Source organism: Lepisosteus platostomus, chromosome 7, assembly GCF_059453375.1.
Source record: "Lepisosteus platostomus isolate fLepPlt1 chromosome 7, fLepPlt1.hap1, whole genome shotgun sequence".
Taxonomy (NCBI): domain Eukaryota; kingdom Metazoa; phylum Chordata; class Actinopteri; order Semionotiformes; family Lepisosteidae; genus Lepisosteus; species Lepisosteus platostomus.
Window position 1 is genome coordinate 15493899 of NC_142617.1, and position 12771 is coordinate 15506669.

At 37.3% G+C, this 12771-nt stretch overlaps 1 protein-coding gene and 1 long non-coding RNA gene across 2 annotated transcripts; one reads left to right on the forward strand and one right to left on the reverse strand.

Moving 5' to 3' along the window:
• Window positions 1–5041: 5041 nt before the first annotated feature.
• Window positions 5042–7656, reverse strand: LOC148658373 (uncharacterized). The gene is made up of 2 exons (XR_015940058.1): window positions 7524–7656; window positions 5042–5667 (listed from the first exon to the last, which is right to left on the reverse strand). It is a non-coding gene; the product is annotated as an uncharacterized LOC148658373 (long non-coding RNA).
• On the forward strand, window positions 7049–12050 carry rfxap (regulatory factor X-associated protein). Its single transcript, XM_088639477.1, has 3 exons — window positions 7049–7877; window positions 8224–8334; window positions 9191–12050. Exons 1-3 carry the CDS (start codon window positions 7437–7439, stop codon window positions 9284–9286), a joined length of 648 nt encoding a protein of 215 aa, XP_088495603.1. The 5' UTR covers window positions 7049–7436; the 3' UTR covers window positions 9287–12050.
• Window positions 12051–12771: the final 721 nt, after the last annotated feature.

The following is a 12771-nucleotide window of genomic DNA, read 5'->3' on the forward strand; positions in this document are numbered from 1 at the left end:
AGGCTTTCCATAGCCAAGCATTTATTTTATTCTCCTCTTTCTGTACACACTGATTTGATAAGGGATAGCGGCACTTCTACTTTAGTGCTGCCATCAGTGACAAATGGGAGAATTGCTCTGTAATACCAGAGTTCTAAATAAATATTCTTCTTTTATTCAGGCCAGGACATCAGTCCCTTTCTGAAAGAAGAATGTAGTAAAATAATAGTTTTATTTTTAGCGTGTGACAAAGCATACGGTACATAAAAAATAAACCTTATTTGGTACAGTAAATAGATAACTTTCTTCAGTACACCCTTGAAGGCCGAGATTCTCAGATGTTTATTCAAAGTCATACCCTTTCGAAGGCTGAAAGATTACACTAATCTAGAGCCAAAGTGGAAAAAAAACAGTGCATTTGTAATATTCCTTTCACTTCTGTGAAGTCAGGGTATTAGATTTTTATAGAAAATGACAGAATATTACATTGGTGTACATCAAATACAATCCATGCCACCCTCATTGTCTAAATATTGACTAAATAAATGTGTGACATTTATTATATAGGCAAATATCCTTCAGGACGTATTAACACCAAATCCCCATGAGGGTCAAAAAAGTTTCATTTTGTAAAATGTCATCCTTCAGACCTTTCACCTCTGTTATTTACTGCTTGGGAATTAGCATTTATGCTAGGTAGAAATATTCAAAATCAAAACATCCTTTGACAAGGGCCATTCATATTTAATTGGATCGAAGGCCCCAGAGTGCCTTATATCATAAATGGCAGTGAATGCCATTTGCAATGTTATCTGTTGGCCTATCTGACAATGCTCTTATTTAAGACATTGCTAATATTAAACAGTTGTGTAGTCTATGGCATTTTTAGGAGAAACTGCACGCTGTAAATCAAGGAACACATGTGATCCATTGCCTTTAAACACATGCGAGTTTCTAAAAGCATTACCCCTTCAGCAGAAAGTGTAGATCTATGCAACAGTGCAATACAAACAATACCACCGCAAAGGCATCGTTTAATCCAACAGGTAATCAGGATATAACTGGAATTCAGATTTTCAAACTCATAATGTCAATTAGATTTAACTACACAAGTACAGTAAATATTAAGAAATTTGGAGAAAAACATTTAGAAAGGCTGTTTTTAAAAACCCCTTTACAGAATTACAATATAAAAGAACAGAATACTAACAGCTAATTGCAAAATCCAATAATGGCAATAAATACATGCTGGTGTTTCATGAGATTTTTTTTTCTGCTTTTATTTCTCCAAGTATAACCATCAAAACAATGTAGAATGCACCCTGCTTCTATAAATCCATGCCACCTTAAAACTGAACAGACAAAGGAACCTTGATGCTACTCCCCTTACTGAAGGGATGTGAGGAGAACCCAGATTCATACAGAACGTCAAAAACAATCTGGCTTGTTGTGTGAGATGTATGTGATGCTTCGGGTTTGTTTGAGCCTTGAGTGGAGCAGAGCTTCAGGCAATTTCATTTCCTTCTGCTTTCCTGACCTCAGATGAATTAGGCCTATTAGCAACAGCCTCATAGGAAACATCTTATTGATTGTTATCCCGAAGCTGCGATAGAATAAAACACGCCCTCTGTCAGGCTGGTGCATGCATACCAGACATTTCATTAGAGGATTCATTTTCCAAGGTAAATATGTGTCAGGATGCCTGTCAGGGAGATACAGAGCGATGAATTCTCTTGCCTTCCACTTTTGTCCAAATTAATAAAGCTTCCGATGAGATTTATATAACTTAATTTTTTCATCTCGATTAGGTCTGACCACCTGCACCACAACAGATATAATACGATAAAACATCAGATTTATTTAGCTCATATACTGTAAGTAATGAGATAAAGAAAAACAAACGTGATAAGTTCAAAATGGATTTGTTCAGGGAACGTGGCATTTAGTTGGATTATGAAATAATACAATATCTGTTTGTAATGTGACTTTTTTTTCCGAATGTCCTCATTGATCCGATTTAAGATTAATAATGACAAAATCCCAGGAGCTCATAGACATCGATGATCAAAATTGAAACTTTTCATTATATCTTTATTGTTGATTAGTCTCCAAGGTCATGGAGCAGAAATAGATTAGAATCATGTTTAAACTGTATAGTTTGTCACAAATAGATACAGCGGTCATTACTTAAGATTTAATCATTTAATAACTGTGACTGTTTTGATATCAGTGTTAGTAGCAGGAGCCAGTGCGTTAGATCTTTGGTCCTGTGTTAAAACCCAACTGGGGACTCCTTGTGTGGAGTTTGCATGTTTTTTTTGCGTCTACATTGCTTTTTTCCCCAGGTTCTCCTGTTCCTTGCCACAGTCCAGAGATATGCTAACGAGGTCAATTGCTGTCTCTATGTTTGGGTACCCTGTGTTGGACTGGCTTCTCACCCAAGATGTAGTCCATCCTTGTGGCCAGTGCCTACAGGGTTACAGTCCACCATGACCCTCTAAGGATAAAGCAGGTTCTGGGAATGACATTTTTATTAATTTGTGTAATTAATGTGTAAAACATTTTTGGGTCAAACCATGTTTGTACCACTTTCCTGTTTTACCCTTGGCAACTGTTCAGGTATGAAGTAGTGATAAGTTTTGTTCATTGGGGAGTGTAGCCATCTGGAATGCTGGCAGGATGCGACTGTTCAAGAACTTAGTCTGAAAAGAGTAGGGGTGTAACCCCGGCGTCCTGGCCATATTTCCCATTGGCCCTTACCCATCATGGCCTCCTAATAATCCTCATCTATGAATTGGCTTCATTACTCTGCTCTCCTCCCCACTGATAGCTGCACATTGGTGGTGGTGGAGGGGAGTCCCCATTACCTGTAAAGTGCTTTCAGGGGAGTGTCCAGAAAAGCGCTATATAAGTGTAAGCACTTTTTATTATTATTATATTGAGTGCGAAGCTTAAAATGGGGAATGGATGAAATGAATGTTGACTGTATACTTGAAAGGTAGTGGCAAAGCAACTTGCAGTACTGCTTTTGCACTCCTAGCCTTGTCTTATGTGGGTTCTGACAGGTCACATTTAGCATAATTTACTATGCCAGTTAGAAATCCTTTAACATTTAAATCAGCACTATCATGTATATCAGATTTGATCACTAGTTAACTCAGAAACAGAATTTTGCGTGAAGCATCAAAGGTTTCTAACCAGAGTTTAGAAACATTACAATCCTTACCAATGAGAAATATTCTAGATCAAGTGTATTTTTCGTCAACAGTTGATTTTATTGAAAGAGAAAAAGGGAGAAAACAGCAAGCAAAAACAATTAGATATACAAGAGCTCATAAATACGGGAAAGGAATCAAAGAAAAAAAATACTATTAACTGTTAACTCAGGCTTGACCAGGAAAGCAGAGCTCCGGTCCCGAGGGAACCCACACCATTTAATCGAGTCATGTGTCCATTTCTGGTTCAATCCCGAGTTTAAGGATAAGTTTCTTTATAAATGCCAATTGTAATTGTAAACCTGCCAATAACATTTTACATCTTTACAGAAACAATCTACAGCTTTAAAAAATCCCGTAGTTCAGGTGTCACCTGCATTCCAGGGAAAGGATTTCCTGAATAGTTTATACTATAGAAATTAAGTAAATTATATTCACTCTGATTTTTAAAAGTGAACTTTACATCTGTATTTTTATTTTCAAAATTCATGACAGATCTCTCCAGATACAAACAAAAGCCCAAATCATGACAGGAGACAAACGAATAAATACACATGGCTGAGTTCCTAACAGAACCATTAGATTGGGGCTCTGCGTACCGATTCTTGCTGAACAATAATAAAAATCAGTCAGTGTCAGTTCTGCTTTGTGAACTTTGTCCAAATGAAACAGGGAAAGAAGCAAGTGACTTTTTCCACTCTGTGTACTTTTCAATTCCAGGAAAATTAAATACTACCATGCAATATTCTATGCATGCCTCCCTTAACCTTGCTATTTGGCTCAAATAAATTAATAAAGGCTTGCTGGAATTTTAAACAGCTCATATCATCTAATAAAATCATTCAGTAAAATGCCTTGGAATACATGCCGTTATTTTAACCCTCATCCTCAGAAGAATGGATATTCATACAATTTTGTGCTGGTGGGGCTTTTTGCAAACCGCTTCCCATAAAACAAATTATTAAATACACATTTACATTTTTAATTTGTTACGTTTTGGTGGGAGCTTCAGTAATAGAGATTGCTATTTTAGGAAATGTTTCTCTAGACTCTCGAGCCTGAGTATTTTTTTCAGTTCTCTGTGCTTCCTCAGGGTCTGCATCTCCTTGTTGTTTTCCACACTGGTCAGATACTTGACCAGTGCCCACTGTCTTGGGGGCACAGTAGCCTTCCAGTTTGTGCATGTTCACCAGTGGGTTAGGTAGGGTTTTATCTGAACAGCTACCACCCTTCACTGACTTACCCTCATTCAGTCTGTGAAGATGGCAATCAAAAAGAATCAAGAAATATTAGGGACATGGTACACTAGATGTTAAAAGCAGAATTTAAAACGACCACTTTAGAGTTGTAAAGAAGTGACAATGTATTTTTTCATTATGGAGGAAATTTGTCATTTCAAACCATGACTTGCATGCAGAGAAATAGCTTCTGTGGAAGGCCAGCCAGTATTCATTATACCTTCTACTGGTAGGATGACTTGTAAATGACATACTTTGGCAGACACGGGTTGCTGTCTTTGCACTCTCTCATCTGCATTCAGCAAGCACTGCCAAACAAGAAAACCGAATAGGATTCAGTATATCAATAATTCATGTCAGCCACATTCCAGTGCCATATTTTCCCGCCTGAGTAAAAGCCCAACAAGATACAGCACTCACTCATTCATACATAAAGAGAGGAAAAAAATCCCTGGAGTCATAGGCATTTGGTATTCCACAGACCTTCAACACAGCCCGTCATGTGGAAAGAAGCATAACCTTATTCATGAAAAGATGTGGGGCTGGTGTCTGGGGATCATACATTTTAAATACTTCATGAATTAGGAAATTTAAAAACAAATGTCCAGGTTACATTTTACACTGGTTTAATTTTTTAACAAAATCATACATACTGAGACACTGTTGCCAACACACCTGAAATAAAAGGGGAAGAAATACAGTGGGGAAACAGATCGATAACATTGCATTTGCTACCAGTGTTCAGTCTATATTATATAGGGTCTGTAAAAGTAACTTCTCAAAGCACATTACAGCAAGAAAAAAAAAAGATTACATGGAGCAAAATCAAAGTAGAAGAATTAAAAACATGAGTTAAGGATGCAATAGAAGTTGCAAGGAGCTTTGGGGAGTAGCAAGAGAAGGCTCTGTCACCCACAGAATGTAGACTGGCTTGGGGAACAGACAGGAGACCAAACTTAGACTAACAAAGGCTGCGAGATGGGGAGTAGGAAGATAGGTCTCACAGATATTGAGGTGCCAAGCCATGTACAGTAGAGCCTTATAGACAAGCAAGGGGATTTTGAAGTCGACACAAAACCCAATAGGAATCCAGTGCAAGGACTCCAGGACAGGAGTAATGTGATCACTTGCACAAGACCTGGTGAGGATTCTGGCTGCCAAATTCCGGGCATACTGAAGTTTGTTCAGATGTGGATTTAGATACCCCAGTGAATAGGACGTTGCAGTAACCAGTTCTGGAAGAGAAACGTGTTGCATAGCTTTTCAGCTACAGCTCGAGACAACATAGCACATAGAGTGGCAAAATTTTACACTTTTGTTACTAAAAAGGATCTAACCCGAGAATTATCCTTGTTCATTACTTTGTGTCCCAAACTCTAGTGCTTAATAGGATCTTAGAGGTTTTGTTTGCTAACTGGATAGAGCTGGATAATATATAGCCTTTGTTAACCTGAATTTTACTGATTATATCTATTAAATCTGCTACCCCACAGCCATTGTTTCAGGAGGTTAATGTTTGGCACAGCTGTTTTGGAAATTCTCCGGTCACATATTGGTGTGCGCAGAACCAAATTAAATCTAGGCAAAGAACTGAAGAATTATTAGCTAGCATTTTTATTATTTTGTATTTAGCATTTTTATATTTTTGTATTTTTTTACAGCTTAATTTAAATTTAGCATGGTTATGCAATTATGTTTTCATGCAAATATTAAAATACTTGAACTAGAGGAAATGCAGATTTTATAACTTTTTTAAAGAGAATTTTCACTTTTACTTCGGAGTTTTATAGAGCTTGCTTCGATTGTTTCTTTCATGCAAAGAGAAATACAATAGAACACTACTCTGGAAAAAAGGGGGTATAGTTGAATGGCTTAATTACTCGGGTAGTAATAAATACTCCGTTAGAAAAATAATAATTGTAGGGCATATAACAAAAAGCAAATTAAGATGATATCTGCTCCTCTATAAGACTGTAAAATTTCTCCACTGCCTAAATGCTTGGTTGTTATGAATGAAATACTGCTCCATCCCTAGCTTCTAGGCATAACTCCAGAATTTCTGCAACACAACGTGTCTAGGAAAATACTGCACTGCAAAAATAAAAACCAACAACAATATATACTCTTTCATTTCAGTGCCACAGAAAGCATTAAACGTGTCCCTTTAAAAGCCAGTCAAGAGTAAACAGTGGTGTGAAACAAAGAACATTCAATGAAAACACAATGTAGAGAAGATAATCTTAGCGTTCACTTTCAACACTGTTTTTGCAATGTTCTTAAAAAAATATTTTATTATGAAGTTTTAACATCTACCCCTTCATAATTGCATTAGCTTTTGCCTAACTTTATTATTCCTTTTATGATGTCAGTTCGCTATTCATATATATTTTTTTGTTTTACTTGGTAGTGCGATGTGTATCTTGTGTCAAATATTTTCCCATTTTGATCTACCGGCCACGGCATTGTCAGATTTATGTTGTCATAGGTTTGTGCTCTGCCTTCACGTAAACGGTTCAAAATGCGATGGGTTGAAGTATATTTACCACCGCTTTCCACTGGGCGGCAACATCGCAAAACGTAAGAGCTCGAAATTTCATCCGCAAAGCTCTTGAATGAAGTCGCCTCGTTGTTTGTTAGTGTTTTTATTTCAGGAAGCGTGGCAGAGAAACAACAAGAATCAATGTGCTATAAATATAACTCCATTCGCGAGTTTCGTTTTACTCATTAGTTTTTAAACATATGAACCCTTGTGATGGAAGATAATTATGTCCGTTGAGGGTCTTTTCTGTGTCAGAATTAGTTGGTATATGCTCTAAACCACAAATGGTTGTCTGATTTAGATGGGTGTTGAATAATGGTATTTCTCCCTTTACAGTAAAGCTGTAAATTAATGTTTGGACATCGAAATCGTGTAGACAGAAGTGCTATCTTACCGATTTCTCGTACGTGTACATCTGTAGCTGTCAACAATACATAGCAATTCGCATTGCCTTGCTAATCAAGGATGACTGAAGAAACAAATGCTGCTACCACGGGTGTGAGCACCGACCCCAGTGTCTCGCTGGCAGTGAGTAAAGATGTGCCTACTTACTTTGTGGGGGACTGCCCCCCAGCTGAGAGCAGGACGACCGTGATCACCCCACAGGAGTCAGAAAGCGTGGTGTACTACGACGGCGGAGACGATCCGGGCGAGGAGAGCGATGTGCTGGACGCCTCGGATCCCAGAGACAGCACCGCCAGCCCCGAGGAGCTCAATGACGAGGAGGGCTTCGGGGACAACGAGAACGTGATGAAGACCTGCATCTACGAGGGCTGCACCGAGACCACCACGCAGAAGGCCAAGCAGAGGAAGCCGTGGATGTGCAAGAAACACCGAAATAAAATGTACAAAGACAAATACAAGAAAAAGAAGAGCGATCAAGCCATGTCTAGCGGGAAGCTAGATGTAGGTACCTCTCGTAGATACCTCACTATTCTTTCTCTTCTCCCATACAGCTTTACTGAATTTCTGCGTTGTTGCAAAAAAGTCTTGGATCTCACTGACACACTGTAGCCCATGGGTTGTAGATTGATTTTCCTAATTAATACGTTAATATGGACTTTATGCTCCGAATGAAAAGCCGTTAGTTAATTTCACCCACTCCAAGTGTAACCTAGTGGTAATGTTTAAATAGCAATGCGGATTTTAAAACAATCTGTGTGATATCCATACCGAAATAGTTTGTCCAATCTTGTAATTATATAAGGCATTTTACAGTAGCTTAATTTACTTATTTTTTGCACTTAAACAGGAGAGCGCAGAAGAGAGACCCGTGTCTGTTACGAAACAGCGCTTAGGAGGTTTAGGTGAACGTCCAGCCCGGCCTTCGCTCTTAGAACAAGTCCTTAACCAAAAGAGATTGGTGAGTGCCGTGTGAAAATTTGCTTTCACCTCTTTAATGATAAAATTAGATTTGTAATTGCTATCGGTCCCGTAACCAATTTCTGAGTTTCGGAACTGCCCTTGTTCATGTGTGTGGCCCGAAATGTGACCAATTGGACCTCAAATAAACACTAATTTGAAAATATCTAATAGACTCGTTCCCACCTGTGCCTGTTTATCATAAATTGACTTATTTAATCAGAAATAATGGAGGAAATGAGCAGCTGTGTAAAATTCTATGTGCTGATGTTGTTGGAAACCATTTAAGTAGGGTAATTCTGAGACGTGGGACAGACCGCAGAAACAAGTTAACGAGAAGTCAAAACAGATCAATTAGCACTGGAGATTTAGAGCTCAGCTAGAATTAAAGGTAGCAGAGGCAGAGTCTGGGAACCACTGATTTAGAGATGCAGTTAAATAATGACAAGAATAATTAACTATTAAATTGTGGTCCAGTACTACTTTACAAGTGGAGCATAAGGTAGTAAGGGTTTCTGAAATGTTTGGTGTTTTAATTACAATCTATTAATTTAACCACCAACCATACTTAGTACTGTATTCAACTTGATTAAAGAAAGGGGACTGCAGTTCCTTTATCAAGTGTGTAATCGCTGTAGTGGGCATGCTTGCATTTTGAAACAATGACTGCCTCAGAATCAGTATTCAGTGCCGTTCTACTATTCTGATGTCAGCTACAAGCAGGTGCTATAATAGTTTTTCTGTAATGTATGGAACTTATTTAACTTTCCCACCCCAGAAAATGTTAACTGAAGCGTAAGTTAATTTACCCTTGAGGAGATGCACATTTGAACATTTTCTTTATCTTTTTCTTTCAGTCCTTACTGAGAAGTCCAGAAGTCATTAGCTTTTTGCAGCAACAGCAGCGATTACTAACCAACCAGACTCGAGCGCAACCACATCAAGACTATTAAGTTGGAAATGGTGAAGAGGGAGGGCGGTCATTTTATTCTTCCTTTTCTTCATGCGCGACTGCAAAACCTTCTGGATATTTTTTTTTCCCCTGGAAGCCAATTTTATGCTAGAAATCCTAAATGATTGGACTGGACAGCAGAGGTTGAAGTCCCCAAAACAGACGAACCCTTTTTCATTAAAAGAAAAGTCAAGCAATTTACCCAAGCAAGTGCTCAAACATAGAACCCTGTGTTGAGAAAAGAAAAACAAAATACTGTGGATCACAAAAGCTTGTTTCAAAAATGGCAGTCAGAAGAATTTGGCTTCTCTGAAAAAAACTTAGAGCGTGAACAATCATGTCAAATCAGAACATCAAAACCAGCTTTTAGGAACTGGTTTTCAGATTCCCTTTTTAATGTCATTGAATGCTTAGTTTAGTGTTTAACTGTGCAGTGCTACAACAGTATGCTTATGTATCAGTCTGCTACCCAGCAGCCTTTGTTTTAGGAGGTTAATATTTGGCACAGCTATTTTGGAATTTCTTCTGTCACATTTTTAACAAAATGCCACTCTGTACTGCAACTGCCTAAATGGGTTTGTGATGTCTACTAGTTTATGTGAGGGTTTTCGCCATGTTCGAATTCTCATTTCCTCCCTCCTCCCAGAAGTGGGAAGGTAAGGTTTGATCGACTTTGTCTCCAATGTTCATCCTCATTAGGTGTCTGTTCTTCCCATGTCATGATCCAATTGTGAAGCGAGCCGCAATACTGCTATTTTCCATTACGAGCTGTTGGCAGGCAAAGAGACTACACACAGGCAGACAGCCAATGCAAAATGGGACGATTCTTGCTTTTAATCTCCAATGGTGAGTTTTATCACGGACAAATATGGCACTTCCATTTTTTCACGGATTTTACAGCAGGCAGTATCGGAAATACACTGAAGTTATAAACTGTATTATATTATAACTAGAAAATCTGCTAGCAGTTTTCAGCAATTCCAGATTACTCCTAACCAACTTATCTTAGCAGTGCCTGTGAAAATCAAGTAAATTAATAGGTCATTAGAAAAACTCTAATCCCTGTTTATAAGAGCTTAATTTTTTCCCCAAAAAACTGCTTATAAGGTGAAAACTTGTATAACAGAAATCCCCTTTACTTTCCCTTTATAAGCTTCAGTTGTTTCCAGAACTGAAAAATGTTCCCTTAGACACCCAAACTTCACCTTAACACAACACATTCTCCATTGAAGAAAAATAATAAAAAGCCTTGTTAATTATTCGCATAACATGCTTAAAGTCTGTAGCGGATGCATAAACAATAGGTAGGAAAACAAGGAAAACAATAACTCTTGCTCATTTACAGAATCAGTACCATAGTTACAGTGTTAGTCCTTAGCAAAAAGCATAAACAGTAGGATGCACTTAGCACACACAAGCCTTTATTATTAAAAAAAAGTTAAAATGTAAAAAAATAGAAATTCCCCATCCCGGATGATGCAAGAAAAGAAGAATCTCGGCAATGCTTTACAAGAGCCCAACTTGGAAGAGTGATAATCCATTTGTTAAGTGAAAAACCAGGTAAAATTGTGGCATCTCTTTTAAACAAAAACATGGATGGTTGTATAGAGAGGGATGACTTTACTTGGGCATATGTTTAGAGGTAAAAACCGCCAGTATTTAGTCTTAAGCAATGCAGTAAAAGAAATGGTGATCAGGAATGATACTTATACCAGGAATGGTATAAATAGGTACCCCTTCCTTTTATATTTTAGAGGTAATTGACCTAAGTCTTTTAGAGCAGGCACAGCATTGGCTATTTCTTCATGCAGTTTATAATGAACTGAAGGCACAAAGAATAACATTGCGGCTATGTGGGTGCAAACTTTGCAAAGCATTGATTTTTGGTTGTCTGCCAAGATCCATTTTGGTCATCATGGCAGGACATGTGAGGAAGATTTCGAAGGGGTTTTGAATTTGGGAGTCAGGACACATCCTTAGTAGACACAAGACCCATATTCTTGTCTCAGATTTAATGGCTTGTTTGTCCTAGTACTTCTGTCCAATATGAATTTCATAGGCTGTGAGTCTCTCAACATCAGCTTTATTGTGGGAAGAAGAAAACTATTTCAAGAAGATTTTATAACTGCCACTGATTTATGTAACTTATCAAATATGTTGCTTGTTTCTACACATTTTCTCTTTTAATTTGTAACTTTCATTTGCACGCAAGACAAAAAAGTGAGCCAAAAAAGCACGCACTCCAAAGTCTCACCGGTATCATTTTTATAAAAGATTTAAAAAACTGTTTAGTGGTAAAAATTGCTGTAACCTATTTAACAAAACCTGGTTGTATATTCGTTGTGTGGCATTTTAATCTAAGGCACTAAATTATTTAAAAAATATATTGTAATTATTTTAATATGTATACAGTTTGCCCAGTACAAAATGAAGACAATATGGTTGGCTGAGATGACCATAGGTATTTTGTGCCATTGCCTGTTGCTTCTTTGAATTTTCAGAGATAGAAATAATGTGTTTGTAATGCATGTTTGTATAACATATTTTATTCTATGTGTTAAATTATTGTATATCTTGGAAACATTTGAGTTTTGTAGAGCTTGGTGCTGGATGTTCCACAGCTAATTTACTTATTTCTCTTCAACCAGTAGGATTGGAAGTTGCTAAAAATCAATTATGAATGAAAATTGCCAAGATGTCTGTTGTGTTTTATTGAATTTGATTTTTTTTTGTTTTTACTGCAGAGTAAAAAGGTTGTAAAAACATTTTTTTTGCCTCATGCTTTTTTCCCTGCATTTGTACTCATTTATACAGCAAGACATTTTTCTTAAGGAATCAGAGTGAAGTATCCTTGAAGGGTACTGAAGCAGTGCCCCAAATGGGATATGAACTTAAACCCCTGTGCTATGAGTCTAAAGCTTTATCCACTTCTCCATTGAGAGTTGGTATGAACAGAATTAAGAAAACACATTGCAACACATCTAAAACTCTCTCTGCATCCATTTGTAACTGTATGTAATTCTCAGTACATTACTAATGTTGTTCATAATGGTAGTTTACTTCACACTTGACATACATAATTTAAAGACAAAAATAGGAACATATGTCAAATATGTTGAGCTCCAAAACAAAATGACCAGTAGCTTTTGACGGTGGACCAGTTCATCTGCAAACTGCAGGGTTTGAAAAGTTTCATCAAGGGTAATTGCCAAGTTTTGTTATATGTTGAATTTTGTATTTTAACACTTTCAGGTAATAACTTTATTTTCTTTTTAATTAGGATAAAAGACACCAAAAAGGTGTTTATTTATATAAAAATATATTTTCCTCAAATCAAAGGCTACATGTTCAATACCCCCAAAAATAGGATACTGGTGGTGGACAAAATAAATTGATAATGCACTAAATGCAAATGTTTATTCGAGAATTATACACCCACAAGACACAAACACAAAAACGACTTCTTACAACTAATTGCATAACGAG

What these genes read in the sequence shown, in the direction of transcription:
- rfxap (XM_088639477.1), top strand. Translation starts at nt 7,437, where the DNA reads ATGACTGAAGAAACAAATGCTGCTACCACGGGTGTGAGCACCGACCCC. An exon ending in TGTCTAGCGGGAAGCTAGAT is followed by an intron (nt 7,878 to 8,223) that starts GTAGGTACCTCT and finishes GCACTTAAACAG; the next exon opens with GAGAGCGCAGAAGAGAGACC. An exon ending in TCCTTAACCAAAAGAGATTG is followed by an intron (nt 8,335 to 9,190) that starts GTGAGTGCCGTG and finishes TTTTTCTTTCAG; the next exon opens with TCCTTACTGAGAAGTCCAGA.